This window comes from Lonchura striata, chromosome 5 (genome assembly GCF_050655825.1).
Source record: "Lonchura striata isolate lonStrDom1 chromosome 5, ASM5065582v1, whole genome shotgun sequence".
Lineage (NCBI taxonomy): Eukaryota > Metazoa > Chordata > Aves > Passeriformes > Estrildidae > Lonchura > Lonchura striata.
The window spans coordinates 63931668-63959489 of record NC_140707.1 but is presented as its reverse complement, the minus strand read 5'-3'; the positions used below and the strand labels follow the sequence as shown (position 1 = coordinate 63959489).

The window sequence follows — 27822 nt, the reverse complement described above, 5'->3', positions numbered from 1 at the left end:
AGCTGCATAGAAAAAAAAAAAAAAATCAGAAGAACAGAACTTCTCTGGGAGATAGACACTAAGATTACTTTGCATAGAACTATTTCTCATGTTTTCTTCTGATAGTATTCCCAGTTGGACAGAAAGCACCTGAATCTGCTTGGATGATGAACAGGAGAAAGCATTCCTGGGCAGCCATTGTGGGAGGAAACAAGAAGGGGGAGAAAATGGCTGGGGAAAATGCAAGAATGCTGCCCAAGGCCACACGTGAGGAGAGAAAGAAGCAGGAGGCAAAGAGGAAAGAGAAATTGAAAACCTTGGCTGGCAAATTGCTGAAGACTGCGGTTGGTGGGAAGGAAAAGGTGGAGAAGGCTGGTGCTGAGGATGTGGCAGGGAATTTGCTGAAGAGGCCAAGCAGTAGGAAAGGAGTGGAGAGAGGGCTGCCTGCAGGTAACCTTGAAATTATCTCTGGGTCCAGGCCTGGATCTTCTCTGCCCTTCCCTTCCATCAGGCTCTTGTTTTTCATCAGCTTCTGGATTAGGTGCTTTCCCCTCTCCTGCTCCCCAGCCTTCACCTGAATTCTTGTCTTCTGAACCCTACACTTGCTACTCTGGACAGTTCTGTATTTTACTTTTTATTTGCTTCACAAATGTTTCTCTTTATTGCTGTTCTTATTTTTATCTCTGCAAAGCCTCCTGATGTGTCTTGTGAGAAAGAGGATGCACGTGTGACTGACACCCCAGCCATGTGACTGTACTCTTCCTCCACAGATGGGAGGGGGAGGTGGGCTGCACACAGGCTGGTTGTGCCAATTAAACTTTTCCCATGTGTTGCATTCATCAAGGCAGGATGGGTGCAGCTTGTAGGCCCCTCCCAAATAACTTGCCAATTGCTTTGCTGAACATCCTTGCATCAACCCTTCTCCATTTCATGCCATGTTCCTCCCTCCAGTCCTGTTTGATTTAATTCTTACTTCACATATGAGATGCTTTCGTAGAGGAAGGCTAGGAAGGATATAGACAAAATGTAGTGGAAGTTCATACTCCATTCTTCACTCTGCATCCGAAGTTGTATCCTGAATTATTTAAGTCCCACTGCTTCTGGCATTACTTAACTATCCCTGCATTCTCATCAAGTTCAATTTGTCCTCTGGGCTCTGCTCCAGATACCTTTGGTAAACCTTAACCCTTCGTTGCTCAACCTTTAACACATGATAAAAACCCTGCAGCTCTGTGCTTCTGTTGTGAGAGTACATTTAACTCTTGTTGTTTGATGGGATGTGTTAGGTAACATACATTGGAAACAAGCAGCACTGAAAATCTGCCTTCCAAGGGAGCTTGCAGCACTTTGGCCCTGCCAGGGTTTCTGTAGAGGAGGCAGAGAATTCCTTCCAGACTTAACTTTCAGCTGTTGGCTTGTTCAGAAGATGTCCCTCCGTTAATGCTTTTCTTCTGGACAGAAGGTACATTTATTATGAAAAGGTTGTAATTAATGAACCTTCATTGCTCACTTGAGGAGGTCTCTGGAACAATGTCAGAAAGCTGCAGACTAATCTGCAGGGTTAGTTAACCTGGAGGAGAAAGGCGGAAAGAAATTTAGAAACAAAAAGTGCTTACCTGAGGAAACTGAGAGGTGATAATGCTAGATCTTAAGTGGGTTGATCTTGAGTAGATCCTGAAGAATTCTGGAATAGATATAAACTAGATACTTCATAACTTGGATGTTAAAATTATGGTCCTATAGATGTGAACAAACAGCAAATTTTGTTCTTATTCTGTTGCAGAGGAAACCATCTGCAGATTCATTGAGCAAGGAAAATTTTTGGAAGCTTGTGATCAAATTCATAATCTGGAGCATTCTGGAAGTGATGGTATGGGGAAGTCTGAATCACTTTATGTGCTGCTGGCTGAACGAATGTGGACTGTAGTGGGAGAAGCATTGGGTGGAAGTGATAGGATGCTCCTGGAGCCATTGCAGTCAGTGGGGGAATCACTGAAGTGGGAGAAGCAAAAGGAAGCAGAGCGGCTTGGCAACGGCCTAGAGACAGATTCTGTTTCCACCTGGAGCCCAAACTTCTGGAGAAAAGATCTGGAGGAAAAGCTAATGCAGTACATGACTGCCAAGATCCCCCTGTTTGCTTCCTCTGCTAACACAGATGAGACTGCACTAAAACAACACCTGAGTCATCTGGAAATGACGTTTCTCCCCAGTCTGGAGCACAGAAGTGATGTCTTCAAGGAAGCAGGATTGCTCGTCACCTATGCCCACTGCTGTCATGCCTCTTTGTGTTCTCACCTGGCCACACTTACTGACAGGAACTGTTTCAGCTTCAGCCAAAGCCTTTTAATTCATGGATGGATCATTAAAATGTACAAAAGGTATGTCTGAAGGGCTTTCTTTCTACATTTTTCTATATATATTTTTTTATTATTATTTCTGAAAGCAGTCCCTGCTTCCTGATAACACAATGGTGATCAGGACTCTTGCTGAGTTTAGGTTTCCCCACTGCCTCTTTTATCTTCTATGCTCTCAGAACCAGAGCCTTTTTTCATTGCAGTACTGCCTCATTTTAAATCCTTAATACTAGATTCAGGGGTTTACCTGAGGTGGGCAGGTATTTTTCTGCTGGATTGCTGTTGGACATGCACAATTTTTTGCTTTATTGAACAATTTCTTTCCTCATATCAAGCCTTTTTAACAAGGTCCATAACACTCCAATTACCCCAGAGTAATTTTCCCTGGCCTTTATGTCATCATGGTGCTCTATGGATTTCTCTTGTACTGCCCTTCTCTTGTTCTCCTGCTGCTTTATCTGGTTTGTAGTTTTCCCAGTTGTTTCTGTATTTGCTTCATTAGTGTTCAGATCACAGGAAAAACATGTAACAGATCATTAAATTCCTGCCCAAGTTTGAGGAAACAGATACAGCTTTCCCTCTGAAGAGTGGCACATCTGAGACCCTTTGGCCCAATGTGAATTCAAAGCCTATGGGTATCATCAAAGCCTGAAACTTTCTTGTGATTTTTCTTTTTTATGGTGGATGAGGCATTTGATTCTCTGTGTCCATGATTTAATTGCTACTCGGCATCTCCAATCTTCTTAATAGTTCTCAGCCTTTTTGGATTACTTGATTGCTTTCATCCAAGCCCACAGCTTCTCTGTTCCTTGTATTAATTACACTTATAAACCCTTGATTAGCTCATTAGTAGTTCATCAGGTGGTCTCTTCCCCCAGACAGCTCCTGAAGGAGGGAAGCAGTGTGGTGGGTACATGCTGGTCATCATCAGGCACATGGTAGATGTGGTCAGGAGGCAACCCTTTTACTGCTTTTAAAATGGTAAAACTCTGGAGTAAAGGATTGATGAAACATTGAAAAATTTAATAAAATTGGAGGTGAAAAATAATGTAATTTAATTATATAAAGAAAAGGCAAATATAAGAAAAAATGTATTCTATAAATGCAAAATTCCTTCAAGAAAAAAAAACCCAAACAAGTAAGACAGTGACTCTCTTAGTCAGATGGTAGTGAAAAAAGTAGAAATGAGAAGAGCAGAGATGCCAGACTTCAGCATTTGACTTTTTCTCTCTAAATACAGTTACAACCTCTATGGAAGCTTGTGCATAGATGTGGTTGTCTTGGTCTATAGCTGCTTCCTATTCCATTCAAAAAGAATATGTGACATTTGCAAAATTGTTTATTCATGCAAATGGCAAGTGTGCTTGGGAGACTCTCCCCAAGCTTAAAAAGGATTTGAGCAGCAGCAGTGAGGGAAGGGGAGAGGGGAACAACAAGACAAACCTTACCTTGGGCAGCAAATGTAGGAAGAAGGAAAAGAAACAGCACAAAAGAAAAGCTGGCAAAAGACCATTGTAAAGATCATCTGCTGTGCTGTGGCTGCCCAAGCTTGGCAAACACTGCTGGGCTCTTGCAGGGCACCCTTTTGCTCAGTGTGAGGCCGGGGTGCCAGGCAGGGGTGCCGGGTCAGCAATGGACCCGTGGGAAGCTGTCCCTCGGGCTGAGCTCTTCTTTCTGTCCACAGAGGCAGCCAGGCATGTGAGAGACCCGGGCACAGCCCCCAGCACAGCCTTTCCCCTGGTGCACAGTGCCTCGTGTGGATTCTCTGGAAGACTGAGGAAAAGCTACTTGCAATCGCACGGGTAAGAACTCAGGAGTGGTACCCCAATCTGCTGGGATTTTTTTTCTTGTGGTTTTAATCCAAGGGGTGCCCTTGTTAAATAGCCAGCTCTGCTCAGGGATGTGTGAGTCCCAAGGTCTCCATCTTGACAGAGTTTTATTGCAGAGCCCAGGTGTGATGATCCATATAATTGTTTGCTGCCAAAGGGAGGCTGCCCTGTCCTTGCTCCTTAGCAAGGAAATGTTGGGACATTTGCAAATCTCTCTTCATCCCATTGCTGTATATTCAGAGAGGTGCAATCTGCTCTGCTCAGAAGCCCATTTATCCGGAGGAAAGGGACACTATGGGTGAAACCCACTTCCTTATTGAGGACCATTTCAAAATGTTGCTCATCTTCTCTCCATCTGTTAATGATCTCATAGTGTGCAACAGTTGGGGTTTTTTTACAGCCCCTTTGCCTCAGCTGTGCAGGATATTGAGGCTGCTAAGTTCATCTGTGTGTGGATCCCTCACAGTCCTCTCCAGCCTGTTGGACTGACACCGCTGATGTTAGAGCAAAGATTATTTCCAGAGCTCAGCACAAGAAAATGTGCAGCTGGTGCCCACCCAGCAGCCCTCCATAGAGAATCCTGTCTTGTGATCCCACAGGTGACCCCAGCCCTGTGGCTGCAGCATCTCTTTCTTTTCTCAGCAAAATTCCCCCTTTGAAGAATTCTGTTGAGACATGTGGAATACAAATGAAGCAGGGAAGATGTGTTGTAGCAATAGGGAGTTCCAGAGGAAACCACTTTATTTGGAAAACTCAGTGGGGCTCCTTTTATTCAGCTAAAGCTGAAATGCAGAAGCAGGAGTTAAACTCAGCTCTCTTGCTTTCCATTTCCACCAGCCCCTGAGGAGCACAGGAGGGGAAATTCCATGGCAAACTGCTGAATCATCCCTGGGAAAGTATTCTAAATTGCAGAGATTTTTCCTCAAGAATTATTCCCTGAAGAACATGAAGGTAGTCACAAACATAGGAGTAGAAGTGCCAGCTGGTGACAATATGCTTAAAGCCTATTGGTTTCAGTGTTTAAGCATCTTTATGGACTGTTTTTAATCATTACCCTAGGGAAGACCATGTGCTCTCAAGCTCTTTTTTTTAGCATTTGTTTCAATGAAGGAAGTGACTTAGGGTAGTGCCACTGAGGTTATCCTAGAGCAAGTCAATGAGTCATTGACAAGCCATCAAAGATGCTGACTAATGGTGATGGGAAATGTAACTTTTTTTAGTTCCCTCTAATGTAATAGCTGAAGAATGCTTTTGTTTAACCATGGACTTTCTGTTTTCCTGATACACCATGTGTTGAGCAAGCTCACCTCAATCTGGTTATGAGCTTTTGTGCCATACAGCCATGAGTTTTTATGCCACCTTCGATCCTGAAGCATCACAGCTCTGTGTGGTGCTGAGTTGTACAGAAAGAACAGAGCTGGAAGTGCTGGACAGTGTAGCACAGCATTGGCCCAGCTTGCTTCAAACCTGGCCAGCTTGGATCAGCTCCAGATTCAAGCTAAAGAGTTTAACTGGACATAAGCTGACTCCATATGGAAAAATTATGGATGTCTCTTCAGCTCAGTGGCACAGCTTATAAAACCTGCTTTATCCCTCTATTTCTGCTGCTAGTGTAATTCAGCCGTTCATTATGCTAATATACAGGAAGTTGTTATTGAGCAAATATCCTGCTGTTATCTCTTAACAATTGTCATATATTATTGTGCCTAAATCACGTGGTGTGTGTTTTGCCACTTCAATGGATGACTAACATTTCAGAATAAGATCCTGACCAGAATAAGCCATGGTCTGCTTTGTTTGTGAATACCTGGCTTATCTTTGGGTGTGGCAGCCTGATAAAAGCACTTTAAACAGAAATGAGTGGTGAGAACTGTGAGGATATCTGAAGGTGCTGAGAGCCCAGATGCCACGTGGGGTTCAAAACCACTTTGAAACTCCAATGTGGGGAACACAGCTCTGCATGCAGGCAGCATTCCCCTCAGTCTGAACACACCTGGGGCAGGGGAGCTTTGTGCCCTCGAGGTTACAAAGTTGGTGAACTGAAAATGCTGTTGCCATTAATTGGGTTGCCAGTCTGGCACCCCTGCCCTTGATGTACTGGAGAATTTGACAGGAGTGCAAGGTAGTCCTCCTAGAATGATGCCAGGGCTCATTCTCATCCTCATTTACACTGATCTGCAAAGGATCACTTGGGTTTGTGTCTTCTCCCCACCACCCCTCTATTTTTTTAAATGGGCAGATGGAGGACGGAGAAGTTTGTGCTCTGCAGTCAGCACAGGTGTACTGACCATCCATGGATCTGAAGCCTTCCAACATTTTGGTCAGACAGGAAGAAACAAGAAGTAAACTGGGACTGTTTATTACAGCAGAAGTTTTGATCCCCTCCACATTGGAGCTTTGGTGCCTGATGTGCTGGTATCACTACAAGAGCTGCGGACAAGCAAGCTGTTTCTAATTTAGACACATAATCTGATCCAAAACAACTAAGTGCTGTCCTCAACAAGTTATTAATTGCCTTGCAGTTCCTCACTAAGCCATGCTTTGTCCCATTGTGGGGGGCAGGCTTGAAGTGTTTGTGCAGCTCAGCGGGGATGTGCTATCTCAGCACATAGTGTTCACACATTTGCTCACAGTCAGGTGATGGCACTTGTGAGGAAAGAAATTTTTCTGGGTTGTTTACAACTGCTTATTTATCTTTGATTAGCACTTTTCAGTGACTATGGGAGAGCAGTTGTTTTGAATATACTTTTTATGAAATTCTTCTGCTGACAGCCACAAATTTCCTAATTCATCAGCCAGAAAAGAACAAAGACCAAAATGAGAGATCAGACTTAACATTCCTTGGAGGAAGATTCAGAAATGAAAGAATAAATAAGCAAGCCAGACTTTTGAGTTTAAAGCTTCTATAAAGGTCAGATTGTGTTTTAAGCAACAAGCCCTTTTTCTGCAGTGCTAGTTTTGTTTTTACAGCCATTCAACTAGCACAAGCCAGCCAAATCTTGGGACATTTCCCATTGTGCAGCCTCATGGGGCCCATCTCACCATGACAGTAGCTCTAAACACTAACCCAGCTCCTCTTTGCCCTCACAAGTCTCTGGCTCAAGCAAGGGAATGGTTTTAATTAATGCTGGCTGGTTTCTGTAGATGCTGGTTGGAGAGAGGAAGGGTGGAAAATCTCAGCTACAGTAGCTGGCAGCATGGAGATGGATCTAAGCATTGTTTTGCTGTGTGGGTGCCTTCATTGGAGCTAAGCTAACTAGGGAAGACTGTAGATAACCCAAGCTGACACTGGGATGAAAGAAAGCTGCAAATCATTTAAACTCAAACAAATAATAGAACAAAACAGAACAATGTTATTAGGTTGGCTGGAAAATAGCCAGGCTTTGGGTTAAATGAGATAGCCAAAAAAATGGAGGCAGAAACTGATCTAGTCCAAATGGATAGTGAGAGGTTGGGAAACCTAACTTGTTATGAATGCCATTGTTTCTTAACTGTACTTTTAAATTTTCTTTTCTCATTTAGAAGGAAGTAGGGAAAGCACTGAAAGAAGCCTTTGATATTGGGAAACCCCCTTGTGCAGACGCTGCAGTCATTGAGGTAAACTGGGGGGAGCTGAAAAGCTCCCATACTTTGGGGCAGTTGTGTTTTTGCACACAAGCATGTGGGTTTTTGGCAAAACCAATTTTGCATGTCTCAGTCTAAGCTCAATGTGTTAAAAGCCTGCAAGCTGGCTGCCATACTTAAGCTGTGTCTGTTTGCCCCCAAACCTGTTTTTGCCCTGGGCATACATAAAGAAAAAAAACAAAAAAACCTTACTAAACTAAGGATAGCCTGAACTGATTGAAGCTGAAGCTGCATTTTCATACATACTCCTGGATCTTTACGTAACCTTTTGGAAAGTCTTGGTGTGTGTTGGGGGCACTCTGCTCTATGTGAGCTCTGCAGAGCACCTTTATAAAAGCAGGGAGAGCTGCCTGGCCGTGGCAGGGCCCCGTGGCTGGCAGTGCAAAATGCAGCCAGGCTGGACCCTGCTTGTCCCTGCTGGGGCTGCTGCCCTGGGGCAGGCACGGGGTTCTGCAGGCACAGCAAAGGCAGGAGCACACCCTGCTGATTCGTGAGCAGCATGCACTGTGGGCAGAGGTGTTTGGATCACGACCTGCAGAAGGATTAAAATAAATCCTGGAGTTTACATATGGGCTTAAATGATGCTGGAGATCAGGGGCATGGCGGTGAGCTGTCATGACTGTATCTTTCTTCTCCATTTGCACCACCTAAGTGGCAGTCCCTGAGGGAGGGAAGTAGCTCCATGGTCCTCTGGGATGGCAGACAACCTCAGGCATTGGAAGCATTGCAGATCAACAGCAGCTGGTTTATCTTGTGAGGATACTGTTTTAGCTGGCAAGCACTGGCTTTTCTGGCCCGACCCAGGAACCAAATGCAGAGCTCACGCCAGAGATTGTTTCCTCCTTGCCTTGCCTGTACCTTCTGGAGCAATGGAGCAGTGATGTGCCCAGTACCTGTGCTAGAGTGATGTTTAGCTATTAAGATTTTTTTTTTTTCTTGCTTTTGGCTCACAGTGTTAAGTTTTCTTACAGGAACTAGGACAAAGCATGGTTTGAATCCCATAGCCCTCATATCTGTAACATCTGGCAATTCTTCAAGCATGACTGGATTCACTCTGTTGTGTATAAAACTGACAGGTTTGAATGCTCTGGGGTGGGTGATAGAAAAGCCTGGATTAATAGGAAAGCCTTATGAAATTACCACCTCCTTAATTTTCTCAGGCTGACACTTAAACTTCAGATAGAAAATGAACAAGGTGTCATGGAAACTCATCAGCTGTGGTTTTCTGACACTTTGGGTATATTTTTTCCTGCCCCTTTGGGTGAGCTTTTGCATCTGTTATGAGCATTCATGATGTGAGTCACCCTTTGTCTCTGGCAGACGAGCACTGTGAGGGCACAGCATATGGGTCCATCTGTCTCCTTTTATCCAGCTGGCTCTCCTCCCCTTGCAAGCTTTTGTTTCCACAGAGCAACTAATGGGCAGCATTAAGTCACCACCTGCTCGAGGCTGCCCGAAAAGGGGTGAATTTTGAGCTGTCTGGCACAGCCCACCTCCTGCAGACACCCCTGGGCCACCAGCTGGGGTCAGTGGGGCAGGACACGTGCTGAAGGGCTTAACACACAGAGCTGTGACAGGCATGAGTGGTGCTGGCTGGGAAGGTGACACCTGCCCTCTTCAGGAATCCACGTAGAGACCCTGGCAGAGGTGCAGGGCACACAGTTATGTCTGCATAACCTTCTTTTTAGTGGCTGCACCCAAATGTATCTGCCTGAGGCTGAGTCAGGTAGAAGCACAGATGGTCCTGCAGATGGCAGGACTATGTGTGAGCTGAGCTGCCAGGCTGGATGTGGCCAGCAGAGAACATCTGCAGGGACAGGCTTTTACCTTGGCTTTTACCCAAGCTGACCACAACAAAAACAGCGGTAGCAGAAGTGTAGGGTTAGGCATTACAATAAGGCTGATAAAAAATACATTTATTTCCACAAGGACTCTCAAAACTGAAGCAGAAGTTGGTGCCTAGGGCAGAGGGGTTTGCTGCAGGATGGGATGTATTCCTGTACACTGCATAGGGAACAAATTGCTTTGGCCAGTTTTCCTCTCACACATTGAAATCCACAGATACTAACAGAGAAGACAGAGACTGCCAGGCGAGTCAGCGAGAGCCTGAGTGAGAAGGTGGAAGCTGAGTGCCTGGAGGAGTGCCTGAGGTTCCTGGAGAGGTAGGAAGGATGCTGTTTTCCTCCTTGGTAACATTCATAATGGTCAAAAGAAAGAAATCCTGATTAAGCATCTGGTGATGCTGTGTTCACCTGGATCGTGATGGCTGCTTCCCATTAAGCTGTTACTGGAGAGACAGAACTTCACTGCTGTTTGTGTGCTCAATATTTGTAGTTGAACTACAGCTGAGGGAACAAAGGGCATCTGGAGTAGCTGGGACAGGATAAAGACTTGGGGGGAGCTCTGGAGAGGCTCAGACCTTAAACACACCTGGGAAGAGGGGCAGCCAAGTGTCCAGAGCCCAGGCCTGGCCCTTCCTACCCTGGCTATGCATCCCAGGCACAGTGCTTTCTGCTGGCTCTGTGGCAGGGTGGGGAGATCTGCTTTGTCCTGGTTCTCATAGCAGAATGAGTATCTTCTCATCTGGCCTCTCACCACTTCCTCTGGCTCCCTTCATCTGCTTTTTGTTCTTGGGTATTTCTCTCCCCATGTATCCCCCACAGCAGAAAGTGGCAGGACTGCTGGTTTAGGTAGTATTTCAGGTGGAGATTTGATTTAAGACCCTTGGCCCTCCACATGATGAGAGGAAAAAAATTTCTATAAAATGGAATTGTCCAGAAGCCCTTTCTGAGATTGATAAAGTAGTTCAGAGACCTGGTGGGTTATTCATATACACTGAGACTTTGTTCTGTAGCTTTATTGGCAAAGCCTGAGCTGCTTCCCAGAAGGAAGTGTTGCAAACCAACCTCCTGCCTCTTGATCCCTGGCAAAGGTACCCAGGCAGCTCCAGGGCTTTCCCTGCTGTTCCTGTGTTTTTCTTCTCCATCAGCTGGGTAGGACAGAGACTTTGTCATGTTGTAGATCCCACCTGGGGAATTGAAACTCTGAAATAAAAAGACAAATAATCATAGAATATTTCTTCAGTTTGCTATTGATGTTAGATGTCTTATAGAGCACACCAGATTAAAGGTACTTCTTCCTGTTTTAATTTAGCTATGAAGATGAAGTAAGAAGCTTTCTCCAGCTTGATGGCTGCCCACAGATCTGCAGCAGCCTACGAATCCTGGAGAATTGCTGCCTTCTCAGGTTAGAAAACAGAGCCTCAATACATGGGGAGCAAAATGAGTTTTCTGCTGGTCTGATCTTCTTCTGACTCTGGTATGAGGCCAATCTTGCCTCCAGCTGGGTATGGTCATCCACCCCTGTGCACACCAGCCTTTAAACTCAGAGGAAGCCAGCTGCTGTCAGCAAGATTCCTTCAGAGCTGCCCTTGCTGCCCCAGCAGGAGGGAGGCTCAGATGGGGTTGTGACTGTGGCCAGGGCTACAGGGCTGTACTGCCACTTTTTGCCTGCTCCCAGGCCCTGCAGGTGCAGGGGCTGTAGCCATCTCCCCCTTCCTGCACTGAGCAGGCAGCAGTGCTGTGTCATGTGTGGGGACACTATCCTGGCTAACCCCACTGTGGGTTGTGATGTTCCTTTCCCTGGCCTGATTGTCCTCCAGCAGGATAGCCTCATAAAGGTTATTCTCAGATGTGTGTGTTACTGCACTTGGTAGGTGCAACCTTCAGTGCTTTGCTGAATGAAACCCTATGGAATATGCCAGGCTCTCCCTGGGGTTGCTAGGAAGGAGGGAAGCAATAAAGCACAGAAGGGTGGAGGAGGATGTTTGCACCTACAAGTTAATTTCAGAAGCACTTGCAGCATCAGAGAAAACAAGGTTGCTTCTCTTCTTCCTGTGTAAAGTTATCCCGGGATCTCTGTAGTCAGCAAAATGCCAAAATCCAACATATGCACAGTGATTACTTGACATCAGAGCCTTGTGTTGAGCCTAGGTAGCTGCTTTGTTTGTTGTATTTGCATGTTGCTGATGCTGGATCCTAGACTGAATACTTATGAGTCTCTTTTATGTAATCCTTCACAGCTTTACTGAGAATGAAGTTGTACACTGAGCCTTTCCAGAATGTAGAATGTCTGGTTTCAAGCTGGTGATAATTTTAGCCAGGATTTGCTGACTGGAAGATTGCTCTGATGGAAGATAATTGTTTGTTCTTGTATTTGTAGATTGTCGAAGGCACATGGGATGCTTACCCAGACTCTGTTTGCCAAGGCCGCTTCATGCTTGCTCATTTTTGAAAATACTATAATTTTTAATTGATCTGATCTCATTAGTGATGGGTACAAGTGGCCTTTGCATGCACTGAGCTTTCGTGCCCTTGTGGCAGTGTCTTAATGAGTGCACAAATGCAGGTCACTGAGCTACCTTTGGACTTTAGCATGTGTCCATTCAATGGCCCAGGCAGCTGTGTTGGTTACAGTAGAAAGAGTTTTGATCTGAGAAAATGGCATGATTTGATCTAATCAATACTTTCCATATTTATTTTTTTTAAACAGAACTGTCTGGCATAAGCTAACATACATTTGCAGTGTCAGCACTGACCAGAATGTTAAGGTAAATGGATTTCTACACAGGATGGAAGATGACATTATGGAGCATTTTCTGCAGACTATCACTACTAAAGTCAAGGTATGGAAGACCCATTTTAATTCTGACTATTTGCAGACCATATGGCTGGCATGCACTTCCCTCTCACATCCTGATTTGGAAAAGGTGAAGCCACAGTTTAGTCTTCAAGCCCAGTATTCTCCTCTGCCTTGTCAGAATCTGTATATGGACAGCTTCACAATTTCCAGTTTTGGGACCCCAGTTTCACTGTTTGTAGTGTTTGCTGTTGTGGTGCCCAGACCCCAAAAGCTGAATTTCACCTAGTACCTATTCATTGCCAGCATCTGGGCATCTTCCTGGGACAGTCATAACTCACAGAGCCCAGGGTAGTGCTGGGTAGTCAGGATATAGAGAAGTCTTGAGATAAGGTTCCCTCCCTTCACACTTTCTAGTTTCAATCTATTAATCCAGACACCCTTCCTCCTTGTGTCTGGGAAACACAGAATTCCAGGCTCCTGACAGTGTGTGATCCTGTGCATTTCCTTGGGAAGCTCCCCTGAGCATCTTCAGCCTCATTGCACAGGCTCCCTCGGGCACACTGGAGGCAGCAAAAGGAGAATGACAAGAGAAACTCTGGCTACACTGTGCAGTTTTGGTCTCCAGAGCTCATTGCCAGCCCATCCCATGGGCCCACACATCTATGTGGGAACAGGGGGTGGTTCTGACAGAGCATCTGACAAACCTGGGCGGGGGAACAGGAGGCTCAGGGCCCAGGTTTGCAGTCTTCCAGGTTTGGCCTTAAGAACTTAGTACATCCTTCCTGAGTTGGAATTGTTTCTTTCTTTCATGTTTTGATTTTCTTTGAAATAAAAACACAGGATGCTGCAGTTGGTGGAGAAGTCTGTTTCCAAGAGCAGAAAGAGCAAAGACACAATAATCCGTGTCTGTTGTTTGTTTGGTGTCTCTACATGTGCACCCTTTGACTCTGTTTCCTTTCCTCAGGGAACACTGAAGGACCACTTCAAAAAGTGTGACAGTGGTTTTGACCACATCCTTGAATCCTTAAAGCAAAACTTTTTGACCTTTGGGAAGAAAAAAACTGATATATATGAGGTGAGAAATAAGTAAGTGCAGACAATATGTTACTCAGGAAATCAACTTACAAGAAATATAGAGAGGGATTTTTTCCAAGGACATGTAGTAAGAGGACAAGGGGGAATGGACTAAAACTAAAAGAGCACATGTTTAGATTAGATTTTAGGAGGAAGTTCTCTGCTGTGGGAGTGGTGAGATGCTGGAAGAAGTTGCCCAGAGAAGCTGAGGATGCCCCATCTCTGGAAGTGTTCAAGGCCATGTTGGATGGGGTACTGAGCAACCTGTTCTGGTGGAAGGCATCCCTGCCCATAGCAGGGGGAGTTTGAACTAGATGATCTTTGAGGTCTCTTCCAGCCCAAACCATCCTGTTCTGGGAAATCACTGAAACTAGTAATTGAACCTTTGGATGGCACAGTGTTAGAAAATTAATCTAAACTTCAGTTTTCTCTGTTGTCAAATGGGCTTTTAAAGATCTAGTGGTCTTAGTCCATGTCCTGGTTTGTAAAGTACCTCTATCCAACAGGGTTGGGTAGAGACAGCTGGGACCTTTCTGTAATTTCAGCAGAGAAACCAACAAATGAAGAAATTGGAAACTGAATGCACCTCTCAAATGCAGAGGGGAATGTTGTGCTCCCTCCTCTCATACCGCTGCCCCAATACCATTATATTGGAAATCTTCCCAGCTTCTAGTATGCTTCAACCTTATTTGTAAGGATTATTGATCCCTTTGATGTAGAGTGGACACAGAGGGGTGAAATTCCAGATTATTAAAGGGCATAGTGTCTCATTCAGAGTAATTGGCAAACAACCTCACAAAGTACCCAAGGTTTTTCACCTTTACAGTAGCCTAAATAACTTTTTTAGGATCTTACAATACCCTTGAGTCTATCTCTTCAGCAGTGAGGTTGGTACCTGGGGAACCCTCTCTTTTGTGCAGGCTGGATTTGCTGTTGCTACATGTGCCATGTGTCCTCCTAAGCATTTGACTCCTAGGTCTGCAGTCTCTTTGTCAGTGATGATTTTAATTAACATTTTGCAATATGGAAAAGGTAATGGAAGAGAAAAAAGTAGGATCTATTCTGCTGTTGTTCAAAGCCTGTCACTGGATATTATGTCACATTAGTGCTGGGGCAAGCAGCAGCTCAGTGGTGAAACGCTGTGCCAGAGCTCTCTGTCTCTTGCTTTGTCTGTTTTGGACAGAGCTGGGGATTTCCTGTACCTTTGGACTGCAGCCCGACCCTGCTCTGATTTCAATTGCTAACAAAATGTGGCTTCTGTGCAGCAGCCCACCCCCCATCAGAAACGCTCACTGTCCCTGTCAGGCACTGCCTGGCCTCTGACTGCGGTTCCTAGCAGGTAGTGGGAGCTAAGAGGGAATTGCCCAGGTGACTTCTCTGTGCCCAGACACAGCTGTGTGCCCAAGGGCCCTGTGTCAAATGTGGATGCTCGAGGGAGGCTGCATCTGGCTTTGTAGCCCAAGCTGTCCCCAGGTGATGTATTTGTTAGCCAAGCCAAGTGTCACTGCAGTTCTGGAGTGTGAGTGACCTCTGGCTCAGCTAACTGGTCCCATTGCTTTTGATTTGATGTCTCCACACTTACCATCAAGGTTTGCCATCCACATGCAGCTTGGAGATAGTCCAAGTGTTAGATGAAACATTTAAAATTTATTCTTAAGCAAAGAAATGGGACAGCCATCTGCATGGGCTGAATCTCTGCTGTCTGCCCTGCTATAGGTGTGGCTGAGCCTTGCTTGGTGCAGGGAAGTTAATCTGGGTATCTTTACTCTGGAACAGGCCCTCGTCAAGGCTGCCAATGCCATCATTATTACAGAATACATGCAGGCCCTCCTGACCACTCCCAGGAAACCATCTGTTATGCAGAGGAGGAGGATTGTCAACAAGATGGAAGAAGATCATAGGATGATGCAAGCCATCTTTAAAGAGTGCTTAGTAAGTCTTTGATATGGTTACAGTTTTGCTCTCTGTCATCAAGAACGATACCAGGAGAGGAAAAGACTCTGAAAACTACAAAAAAGCTTAAGAGTTTTTACCACAGGGGTATCAAGCTTCACTGAAATGACATTCAGATGTGCTGACAGCGCTTCTGATCTGTCAGAAGCTGTTAGTTGATAGTTTTGAAATGTGTGACTGGAAGATGCAAGTTTTGCACCGCTACCACTGACACAAGAATGAAGCTGAGCTGGTGAGACAGATCTAAAACTGCCAGCTCCCCCCATCAGGCCTCTGGTACATGGGGTGGCAGTGCTTTCCCTTGAGCCTCTGGCGTGATGAACCAAACAGGCTGCTCCACACCTCCACCTGCTCTGTGGATTGCCCTGTAAGGCTGCTCCTCCCTGGACATGGGGTGTGCATTGCTACCCCTCTGTCCAGCCTCCTCCCTGCCTACAGGCCCTTCCCGGCCTCTCAGAGATGGGATGATGGCTGCCTGAGCCATTTCTGTGTGCTGTGGCATTTCCTCATGGCAAAAACATGCTGATGCTGTTGTGGTTGCTGATGGCTGTGAGGAGGAACGAGTCTTCCTGCAGGGGTAAGCGCCTCACACCATTGGGAGGTGAAGGCACATTGCAGAAGATTGGGTGTAAAAGCAGAGCCACGGAGCCACACCTCTGAAGAAAACTTATACAGAAGTGCTGGTTCTGATTTGCAGAAACAACTTCAGAAGCTTTAAAAAGTCTCAGCTCATAATCTGGTGTAATTGGCAGTGCTGCATACAGCATCTGTGGATGCCACCAGGCTGTTGCATGAGTCCCTTGATTACCCAAGGGAAGGACTGCACTGGCAGCAGTGTCTCCTCCTTCAGCTGGTCTGGTTGGAGAATCACTGCCATGCAATGTCCCTGGCATGGCTCATTAGCAGATGCAGGCTGAGAGTGCCCAGGCATGGTGCTTCATAAGGGACTGGGCTGAGCAGCACAGCAGTGGTTGCAAAGTCAGACTGGTAAACAAGACTCAGATGTGACAGCATATAAACCCCCTTGGCTACACTGGTTTTAATATTTTACAAATGCTGAGTCATTCTCACAACTTGCCTATTTAAGTGCTAGGGACTGAAAATCTATTTTCTCACAGATGAGTCCCTTGCAAGCCATACATCAGCAATTCCTACCTTGTCCAATGAAGAAAATGAAATAAAAATTATCGTCTGTAGACTTCTCTAAAATCCTCTCAGACCCATTATAATTAATGCATTAGATTCATGGCAGAAAGATGGAAGCTTCTAGTGCTTTTAGCTGAAGACCCATCTCTCTTGGAGTGATCAATGACAGATGAATTAATGCTCTCAGCAAGAGAGAGATGGGGAATAGCAGGAAGGTTCTCTAATCTTAACTCTGAAGTTTACCCGAAATGCTGTTCTCAGCATCAGCTTTGGATGTAATGTGCATGGAACAGTGCAAAGGAAATAGAAGAAATCTAATTATCTATTAAAACCCTACATTAAGCTTGGGTGAAAAAGGGCTGCATCTGGTTAGAACAGTTTCCCCAGTGTCCCCAGTGTGTGCACTTTCTTACTTGACGTGAGAACACTGAAAGCCTTGGAGCTGAAATGCACAAGTGATTTGCAGAGGACGGCCTGCTCCTTAGTCATGAGGCTCACGGTTATGCATGTGAAATATGAACTCTGCTGCAGACAGAATTTATCGTGCAGTTGTTGCACAGGCTGCACCTGCTCCCTGCCCTGCTCTGCCCTCTCTTTGGGCTCTTCCTTCACCTTTGTTCTCAAAACACATTAGGAAAATACCTTGCTTCTCTCCTAAGAGCAGTACATGCCAAAGGCACTTAAACACTGCTGACAAAACACCTCTTTTTTTTTTTTTTTTTTTTTTCCCTTTAGACTGCAGGCTGTTTACCTCTGACCTTGTCTGCCTGTGTAGGGCTTAACTAAATCTGACACCTTCAAATTAATTAGCACTTTGTAATAGTGAGCTTGCCAAGTATGAAGCTGTAGAGTACCAGTGCCTCAGGAGCAGAGTACAGCTTGTGCCCTGGGCAGAGCTAGACATACTGTGTGCCTGCAGCGCAGGGGGAGATGGGGAAGGCTGTCTTCAAATATTATTACTATTTTTAATTAATGTTCATTGCAGAGGTGCTGCATGGAGAATGTGACCTGCTGTTTATAATGCCCCCTGCAGATGAGGGGAACCTGGGCTTCTCCTGCCCCAATTTGGCAGCCCATTCTCCAGGTTTGCTTTGTCACAGTGTCTCTGTTGACGTGCTGGCATCAATAATTCAGGGAAGCAATTTAATTGCATTGCTGCGCTGATGAAAAATGTGAGCAAGACCTGAAGCTCTCTCCTGGAGGTTCATCTGCATTCTGCTTCTCCAGCTCTGCTAAAAATGCTGTGTGTTTTTTGATGAGGCTTTTTTCTCCTGTGTGTTCCAGATTAGAGGGAGTTTGTGTGCAACATCTACCAACCATGTCATGTTTTTTACACTCTCCAGTCCTGTTTCCCACTTTTTTTTTTTCTATTAGAGGATCTGTGTCTCCTCATCTTCTCCCTAAGATTGCTTTTCTGTCCCTGGGCTTGCTTTGGGGCAGCAGAAATGCCAGCATGTTTGCCAACAAGACTTGTTTTCACATAGGTCAAGCACAGGGCTGTGCTTACCTCCAGAAGCAAACCACATCCCACAAGATGAAATGGCCCTGAAAAGGCAGGCAGTTTAGGGGAAAATGAGGTACACTTGCCAGCTTTGCCAAAGGAAGAGCAGGAGGGGACTCTGTGCTGCTGAAGGAGGTTGCCCAGCCATCCAGGTAACAGTCTGTGACTACTCCCCAGGTTATTTTCTGCTACCCTGGGGTAAAATCAGGCTTCTATACATGCCCAGACTCTTCTGCAAAGCTCCTAACCCACACAGAGAGATCCCCAGTCTGACACAAGTCCAGCTCTAAACATGCTGTGCTGTTTCTCCTGCCCTGAACACAACATTGATTTTCTCCCCAGGGTCCTGCAGCTGGTTCTCTCAAGGATCCCATAAAAGCAATTTTAGAGCTTGTTCAAACTTCTGATCCTGAGGGGATGAAAATAGCACTTCTGCCCATTCTAAAAGAATTTCCAGACCTCAGGTAATGTCTTTGATTGCTTTGACTTCTGTGCTTTCTTACATTATTACTTGAAACCGGAAGACCTACAGCAATACTAGTCCTGTGGTACTTTTGCAGTGTGCTGGGCCAGGCACAGTGACCCTTTGAATATAATCACTGGTGCCTGGTTTAAATCTTTGTCAGAGATGAACTGGTGAAGCTGAGATGTCCTTCTGTAAAAGTGGAGGAGGAATGAAATTGCTGTCAACAAAGCAGAAATGCTGTGGAAAAATATTACCTTAATGCAGAATTTACAGGCACATATGTGTCAAGTGTGGGTTTCAAGAACTCCTTAATTTGGGCACTTCATAACTTCTAAACACTTGGCTTTTGTCTTCAACACTTCACCAAACCTTGTGTAACTACTTTCAGAAGTTTCTAGGTGTATTCAGCAAGAATATACACTTATATTTCTTACAGGAAACTTAACAGAATTGAAACACAGCTTTTACTAGGAAGGAGAGATCTTAGGTAACTGCATTTTTTCCAAAGCCCGTGGTTTACTCCATCTATCTTCTGTTCTCGTGTTCTGTGCCTGTGTTTTTCCAACTTAACATAATTGCAGTGTAAAGCTCTCCATCATAGGATGCTGTGAAGGCCAAAAGTATGAATACCTTCCAATATGGGTCAGACAATTTGTGGTAAATAATTATTTCAGTGCCTATTCAATATGACAGTCATGATAGAAACCTGCAGCAAGGGAAGTCTCTAGACTTCTGTAGGAAGAGGAAAAAAAAAAGACAAAGAGGTTATGTTATGCTTCCTCTGGCTTCTTACTTCTTTTCTACTTTGCTACTTTTGAAGGTGTTATTGAAGTAAAAAGCTGCTTATCTGATACAGCATAGCAATTATATATATCTAAAATATAGGAAAAATAGAAATACATGCATACATATATATAAAAATCTATCTATCTATATATATAGTAGAGGAAGTGGGCATAGAAAATTCTCAGAAGACCCAGATATCAGAGGAGGTCATCCTGGTGTAAGTGGATACACTGTTCTTGTCTACAACATATTTTTCTGTTCCAAACTGTTTGGCTTGGATACATTTGCCTTATATCCAATACACTATTTCCCTGCTCAGAGGAACAGTGCACTGTAGAACACAAATCCTGTAACCTTCCAGATGAACAAGAATAAGCTCCATTTGAGAGGAGAAAAGGAATCAAGAATGCTTCCAAATGGTCAAATGTAGAGTTATCTGAAACCTATTATGATAGATCTTTTTCTAGGAATAACCTAAACTGAACATTTTCAGTACTTCACAGGGATGCTGTGTGACCTAGACTTGGGGCCCATGAGCTCAGCCCTATCACACACAGCTCTTGGGATTTGGCCTCCCCCTTAGATAGCCAGAAGGTGTCAAAAAGCAGCTTCCAATCCTTGGTCTGGTCCAGCAAAACTGAGGGATAGGAAACAAGTTTTTTTTTCCCCCTTATTAACTTACTGTCCTCTTGTCCTTTTGGAAAGGAAGGAACATCTGAGTGCAGTGCTGGACATGAAAGATTCACTCAGCCGGGAAGACAGAGCTGCTCTCTTGAAGGCATTTCATGATAATTGCAGGGAATTGGAAACAGAAGCAAACATGCTCTTTGCAGATATAGAAGTGAAACCTAGCAAATGTGGACTCTGTGGCTGCCTCTGCTGTTAGCAAAGGTGGGTGTGTGTGAGTGTGCTTGTGTGTAAGGTGTACCTGTCCAGACACACTTCTTACAGGGAGGTGGAGCTGTAGCCTCACCTCTGCAAGGTCCTCATTGCTCCATACACTGCTCTATTTTGCTCTCTCTGCCTGCAGGCCTCCACACCTTGCAAGATGTAGAGTGGTGCTGAATTCTTAGATGAGTGATTCAGGTTACAGCAAGGACAAAGGAGAAGACAGGACTGGTTCTTTCTCCCCACATTTCACTCCCGTCTCCGTGTCCCTGCAGGTCTCTCTGCAGCATCCCCTCTCTCCCAGATCTTACCCTCTGCATGGGCATGGTCTCCTAGGCAAGTGCTGTTGCCTCCTAGCAGGACAAGCCAAGGCTCATGTGGGGCACTTGCAATCACCTTTCAGTCTCCCAAGGGACTCCTTCATAATCACATAATCTTTTTTATTTTTTTCTTGGCAGGGTGGGGGCTAAGTTGCAGCAGATTTCAAAGTTAAGCAGTTCCTCAAGGATTTAAAATAGTGCTTAGTGGAGAACATGCAGCTATTTTCTTCACTTTAAATAATTGACAACTTCTTGTTAGTCCAAAGTTATCCAGCTCAGAGGTGGAGAATTTTGTTTTGTGTTAGCCAGGTCAGAGCCTTCAGCTATCAGTAGTCCCGCTCAGTTAATAGCTACAGATTGACAGCAGTTACCTTCTGTTGCATAAGCTGACTAGACTGAGGTTGAGAAGCACAGTCCCTTTCCTCCTGCACTCTCAGGTGTCACTATTTATTTATAGTTACCCATGTTAGCAGATCAGGGATGAGGTATGCAGGATTCTACCCTCCAGGCACAGGCAGACAGCAGGCTGCCCTGGTAGCAGGGAGAGAAAGCAATTAGAGAAACAATTAATAAGCACAAAAGCTTCCCCTCCTAATGAAAACGGATTCTGATACAATGAACTGGCTGTCAGCCACCCATGTTTATACCCTGCTTTAAAGAAATTACTCATGGTATCACCTTTGCTTTAGTAAAGATATGGAGGAATATATTTTTAAAGCATTGTAAGTTCCTGAATCTCCTGTTTGCTGAAATTCCCTGGGTAAATAGGCTCTCAAATCCCAGCAGACTCAGCTGAGTGTGCAGTGTGGTGGGCACACATGGCTAGCACAGTTTGGTGGCCTCACCTGAGTTCAGGGCTATCAGTAAAGGCATAATTAGTTATGGGATGTGCAACCTTCCTCCTTCCATCCCAGCCCTGTGATTTTGCTGCCATGCTCTGGGGTGTGACCCGTAAGCTCTCTAGAATCAGCTTCTTCCTCCTAGCCAGAAACATATTTCTCCCTCCTGTACATGGAGGTGGCAGGACTTCAGAAAAGCACTTGTTTTGGTTGTTTCATTTGAGTTAGCACAAAATGCCCTTCCAGAAGAGTAGTGAGAAGGTTTGGTTGCCCATTGATTGCTTAGCCCAGGAAGTGGAGGATTTCAGCAGGGAAGTGTTGATGCAGTTTCATGCAAGAGTGTGCACAGGAGGGATGTTTCTGCTGTTTGACTCCTGCACATGTTCTGATGAGTGCTATTTAATCCCCAGCTGTTTTCTTGCCTTCCCTCAGGCCTGCTGGGAGAAACATGAGGACTTGCTCTGTTGTGCCAGCATCTGCAACCACAGCTCCTTGAAAGCTTCATATGCAGCTGGATGCATGGAGAAGCCTGTCAGCCATGGAAGACAAAATTCCTGCACTTTTGCAGGAAAACCACGAGGCTCAAATCCTAATCTTATATGTAAAGTCCAGGAGGAAGATAAATAGGATATGGTCAAAAGACATTTCTTCAAAATTTCCTAGAGACTGCCATTCAGCTGAGTCCTGGTGGTTATTCCTGGGATGGGGCAAGTGTGGAGGAGCATTTCTCCTCACTGAATTCCTCTGTTTCCGTCCCTTGTTCCATGAAATCTCTAATGAATCCAGGGACTGCTGCACCACATGGTGTCCCAGCATTGCAACCTCCCAAGGGATTCAAAACCTCTGTTAGGGAATATTGCCTAGCTGATTGTGCTGGTCTGGGCACCTCAGTTTACTCCCCAAAGCCTAACCTGCACCAGGAGGGTGCAGAGAAAGCTTCCTCTTCCCTCTCTTATGAAGGGTTGACCCACTTTGGGGGCAGCCTGTCATGGTGAGGTGTGGGATGGGGAGCTCTTCCTGTGTGAGTTTTACAGCTGGCTCAGGAACATAGTCTTGCATCAATTTTTATACCTCAGTAACTGGAAATTTCCTCTTGGACAAGGAGGGAAAAACCTCATGGGAAGCAGGCAGTAAAATGAGCTGTTTGTCCCAGCCTCTGGGCAAGGTCTCGGCTAGTTTTCAGATGTAAATAGGCAATTCTGAAGGAAAACCACTGACTTTTCTTCCTGGTTATCTATGGACTGGTCACAGGCCCCAAGCTGGATGTGCTTCAAGGCCCTCCTTTGCTATTGTGTGAATATAGGCCATTACTGCTCCTCTCTGACACTGTAACCAAGCAAAAAATTCTACCTCAGATGTGCCAGTGCTTTTCTGAGCAGCCATTTCCCCTTGAGTCTTCTCCCCTAACAAGAAGAGGGAAAATTTGTGCATAACGTGTCAAAGTGTGTAGCAGCAGACATGTCATGCCCTAGTACCTTGAGAAGTGCAGGCCCAGCTGGGTGCTGCCACATTCTGCAGTGCTGTGCCATCACCCTAGGGACACAGGTGCCCCATCCCAGAGCCCTGCATGCAGATGGGGTCCTGTGAGCTGGAAAGGAGCCAGAGCACGTTTGTAATTGTCATTAGCTTTGCTCCTGGTGCAGTGCTGAGCGTGGGATGAGTGTCAGAAAAGGAAGAAAAAGGTTGCTCCATCTCCAGGGAGTCCTCTGTATGCTTTCAGGGCAACACAAAACCTTGGCACTGTTACAATTTGTCCCTCATGTCGCTGAAGGGAAGTGAGAGCATCCCATGGCCTGCCCGCCCTTCCTGACTGCCTGGCTGCTCAAAAGGCCAGTGCTGGTGTCCCTAACATTTCATAGCTCTCCATTGTGCCTTCAGTGAGACCTTCCCTGGTATGTGGGAAGGCTGGGGAATCTGGTGGGGGCTGCAACCTGTCTGGGTGGGCATGGGTTGGGCTGCAGGGCTGGATGAGCACCTGCCTTCTGAAGGTTGTCAGCCCTTCCAGGCACTCTGGGCCGGTCACCCTCCCCTCCTGCTGAATTGCACATTTTTTCAAGGATGGGAAGGGATGTCAGACCTGGATGACAGACCCTATTGTGATGGCAGGGTCAGGATCAGCCTCTGCCAATGGGCATTTCAAGCAACAAACCTTCCAGAGAAAATAAATAAAACCCTCTCTGACATTTCCATCACTGTCAGGCTAAAAATAATCCTTCAGCATGTGGACAGCTCTGGCCACGCACACATCGATGTCGATGTTTGTCTGTGCTGTTTGACATCTGCAGCCAGACAAGGGTGTGCTCTGCTTGGAATCAGCAGCTGGGAGCCCTGAGGGACACCAGGCTTGCCATTGCTGTGTGCAAATCAATGAGGATTTGTAGCAGCAAGTTTTTGTACCATGTGAGAAGCATCCACTCATGGAAAGACCAAATAAAGACTTAAGTTTGTCCATGAGGTTTAATGAAGCTTTTCAGAGCCAAAGGGCCCAGGGATGTTGGCTGGGGGTGATGGGGAGAGGCAGGCTGATGTGGAGGAAGATGGTGTGGGAGGGATGTCCTTGGGCACCCACAAGTGACCTGCAGAGAGCAGATGGTGTGTGGGGAGGCAGTAGCAAGGGAATGCTGGGTCACTCCCTAGGACTGTCTGAGGTGATCAGGGAGGGGAGGAGAGGCTGCAGGGAAGGAGGATGAGGGATTTTCCTCATTTGATGGAATGGATGAGGGATTTTAACCCATTTGATTGTGTGACCTGAACTTCCCAAGTGATCCAGCTTCCTCCTTTCTAGCTTTCACCCTAACCTGGGGTTAAAGCGCTTGTGTGGGATTTGTACCACTCTCTGAAGAGGGCTGGGAAACAGGGTCACACTCAGGATCCTCCTGTAAGATTATCTTGTGGCCTTGGGATGTGGGCAGAGACAGCCCTGCCATTGTCACCAGCCTGCCAGCGCCACCACGGAGCTGTGCTATGCATCTCCCACTTGGCCTTTCTTCCAGTGACTCCACCTCTGTGAGCAGGACAGGATCACTCAGAGGTTCCCTGCACACTCCCTTTTCACTTAAGGTTTCACTGGGATCCCCTTGGCACAAGGGTTGTGCCACTGCCATGCTCACCCATCACCCAGACACACCAAGCTTGGGATGTGGGCAGGAAGGAGTGACAAGCTGCTCTGGCTCCTTTGGAAGCTGTGCTTCATCACCTCTCCAGCTGTGCTCTGGGCAGAAGGGTTGTGTGATGAGCAATGATTTGTCACCTGAGCCACACTGCTGGGGGTCAGGGTTTGGCTGGCTGCTTTGAAGTGCTGCTACAGGGCCTCACCAGCCAGTCCCCTCATTTGAGCTGCCATCTCTGAAGGTCACCTTCAGGGCTTGATGCTGAGGGCAGTGGAAAGCAGATGCTCCTTAATTATGCTGCAAGGTCTGAGGAAAGATCTGACATTTGCTGATGTGCTGCCTGCGCTTCCCTGGTTTATTTAGTCACATCCTTTGCCAAGGGTGTGACAGGGAATGGAGGGCTTGATAGCAAAAACCACAGGTAATACTCTGGGACATGCTGAGCTCTGTTGGATATTAAATATGCACGAGGAGAATCAGTTCCTAAAACTGTGAAACCTCAGAGAAGGCAAACTTTCTGATTGCAAAATTATGTAGTAAATTGTGTTTAATTCTAGTCCCTCTCAAGAGGAGCCATATTCCCTGTCATTGATGGGAAACTAATATGTTAATCCCGATATTAATCAGAATAACTTGCACCCACCTTTGAGGCTTTCCTCTCCAGCACCCAGCTGGGAGTAATGCCTGGTCCACAGGTGGGGAAAGGGGGGTGTGTGGCAGGCAACATGGCAAAAGCCACCACAGGCTATTCCCCTCAGCACATCACTAAAGGTTGGATTTTAAGGCTGAAATGCCTGCCTTTACTGCAGCACCATGAAGGTCCATGAAGAAAGGAAGACGAGGAGACACTGGCGTGTGCTGAGGTCTCTGATTCTGTAGCAAGGAAGGGCTGGGCTGCATTCCCCCAGTTTCCCCCAGTGGCCCTGGGAACACCGGGACTGGGAAGGGCACGCTCCTGGTGCCATCTAGTGGCACTGCGACATGGAAAGGGCCGTGGCTCCCTTACGTTTATTATTTGCCTTGTTCTTATGGGGCATTACAGGGAAATATGCCTATGTGATGTATCTTGTGTGGGCTGTGAGTGGCCCCTTAGCAGAGTGTGAGACTTGCAGGACAGCAAAACGCTGGGAACTCAACTCAGCTGTAAAGTAGGATGCACAGAGCACTTAGATGTGTCTGCCTGCCAAATAACCAGCAGGTTTAAGGGAAGATTGTGAAAGGCAGTGATGAGCAGGATAGGTGAAATGTGTCCTGTGCTTTACAGAAAGAGCTGGAGCTTGTGAGTGTGGAGAGGAGAGGTTGAGAGGCAGTGCTGCAGAGCCAAGGACCCAGGAACCTGATTTTTTTCCCACTCCACAGCAGCTGGGCTTCCTGCTGCAGAAAAAGGCTTTAGGATAAGGTTTTAGTTGACTTAATCTGACCTAAGGCCATATGGACACTTGAAAAAAACCTCACAGGGGTGAGGTTTCTGCCCTCACCCCTGGGTGCCTCCCCACCAGCTTATCATATGGCTCCAACTGACAGCAAATTAGCAGCTAAAATAAATAATCCTGCATCAGTTTGCCTTTCCTATTTGCTTTTCAGAAGCCCTGGTTCCATCTCTCTGAGCTCCAGCTGCCAGATTCACACCTTCTAATTCTCCTGTCTCCTATTGCTATCCTGGTTTTCAGCCTGGTCCCAGCTGTCCTCTCCAAGCTTCCCCTTGCATGCTCCAGGGGCTGTGGTTGCCTGTCCTGTCCAGCTTGGCTCACACAGCCTGTATGAGACCATTGCCTATTGTCCCAATGGGCTATTCTAAAAGGGGTGCCAGTCTGGCAGCATTTTTAATAAAAGGACTGAGTTTAAAGCAGTTGCTGGGAAAACCCCTGTGTTTCAGGGCTGGGAAAAAGTACTTGCAAGAGCAGACTGTCTGGAGTTGTTATATTGTGTACCCTTGCAGGGTTTTGGAAAAATTGTAGAGTTGATCTTGGTTCAGAGATGAGTATTAGGTTTTTTTCTTCACTGGATTCTGCCCTCTGAACTTCTCCACACTGGTCTTTTGTGACTAACAAAGTGGGCTTGTGCTATGAGGAATGATGTCATTTTATTCCCTTCCAGTGCTGAGAAAGATTCAAATTCTCATTCCCAGATGCTTGCTGCAGCTCCTGCTGGTGGTGCCACATGGTCCATGGCCCATTATGCCCATGTCTGCTGGGGTCTCATCCAGCATGGTCCAGACTTTGGAGGGAGATGAGAGTTCGGGAAGTGTGGGAACTCAAAATGTCTCTCAGACATTTTTAGAGGTTCCAGGCCTTGGTCAGAAGCATTCTAGACCCTGGCAGACAGCTGAAAAACAGCTGTGATTTTGAGTTTGAGCCATGGAATGAATTACCAACTTTGGAGGTGGAACAAGCAATCACAAAAGGTTAGATAGTATAGCAAAAGTAGTTACAAAGTAGAGGGGAATTTTTTTTAGTATTGTACAGGGGGGTTTTAACACTTGTACAGGGGGGTTTTCACTTTGTACATGGGGGTCAGAAGTTCTAAGATGGAGGAAAGTGGGCTGATCCTGTTCTTCCTCCTTCTTTTTCCTTACCTCCATGTTCTTGGTGATGTTGCCACTCACAGATTGGTTTAGAGTAGAAAAACACTTGGCAACGTAGGTAGTAGGTATTGGGGAATAATTGTAAACATGTTATACGTAATATATCATATAAAAGATAGCAGCAGCCCTGGGCGGGGAGGGAGACGAAGAAGACAGCAGATCGAGAGGATGTCAGGGTGTGTGTGTGCCTCTACCCAGGCCGCTGATCAAACAGCCGCAGTCAAGAACATAATCTGTTAGATAACTAGCAATAAACTGCCTTGAGACCGAACAGCTAAAGCCTGCGGAGTTTTACTTTGGAAGCACGGGTTGGAGGAGGAATTTCACCACCACATGAGACCCCAGAGCAAGGCCGGGGTTGTCACAGGGAAGGGGGAGGATAAGCCCAAAGTGAGGTGTCGCAGCTCGGAGAGAAGCCGGGGTGGTTGTTAAACATGAGTTTTTCACTGAGAGATCTGTGGGAGAGGCGGGAGAACCCTTCAGAGCGTAGGCTGAGGGATGACCCCTCAGCCATGCAGGGCTCAGGGCAGCCCCCAGCCCCTGCCCCGCCGGCGCCACTCGTCCCCTCAGAGCGAGGGGCTCTGCCCGCCGCGAGCCGCCGGCCCCGGGCCGCCTGTCCTGCCCGCCGAGCCCGCCTGGGGCCGGCACCGCCGCTAGAGGGGAGCAAACCCCGCGGGAACGGCCGAGCCCCGCGCGGCGGGCGCCCCTCAGGCCCGGCTCCTTCTCCT

The 27822-nt window shown here is 46.3% G+C and overlaps 1 protein-coding gene across 3 annotated transcripts; it reads left to right on the top strand.

Annotated features, from left to right (window-relative positions):
* Positions 1-23851, top strand: LOC110469803 (exocyst complex component 3-like protein 2). 3 transcript variants are annotated; one of them, XM_085580793.1, is made up of 12 exons: positions 1-429; positions 1763-2357; positions 4018-4135; positions 7685-7759; positions 9848-9948; positions 10940-11032; positions 12338-12470; positions 13392-13502; positions 15278-15433; positions 18444-18565; positions 20059-20244; positions 21833-23851. In XM_085580793.1, the coding sequence occupies exons 1-11, from the start codon at positions 144-146 to the stop codon at positions 20237-20239; spliced, it is 1971 nt and encodes a 656-aa protein (XP_085436919.1). In that variant the 5' UTR covers positions 1-143; the 3' UTR covers positions 20240-20244; positions 21833-23851. The 3 variants fall into 3 exon arrangements, with proteins under 3 accessions (XP_085436919.1, XP_021384603.3, XP_085436920.1); XM_021528928.4 differs by having other exon boundaries at positions 21811-23851; XM_085580794.1 differs by lacking the exon at positions 7685-7759.
* Positions 23852-27822: the final 3971 nt, after the last annotated feature.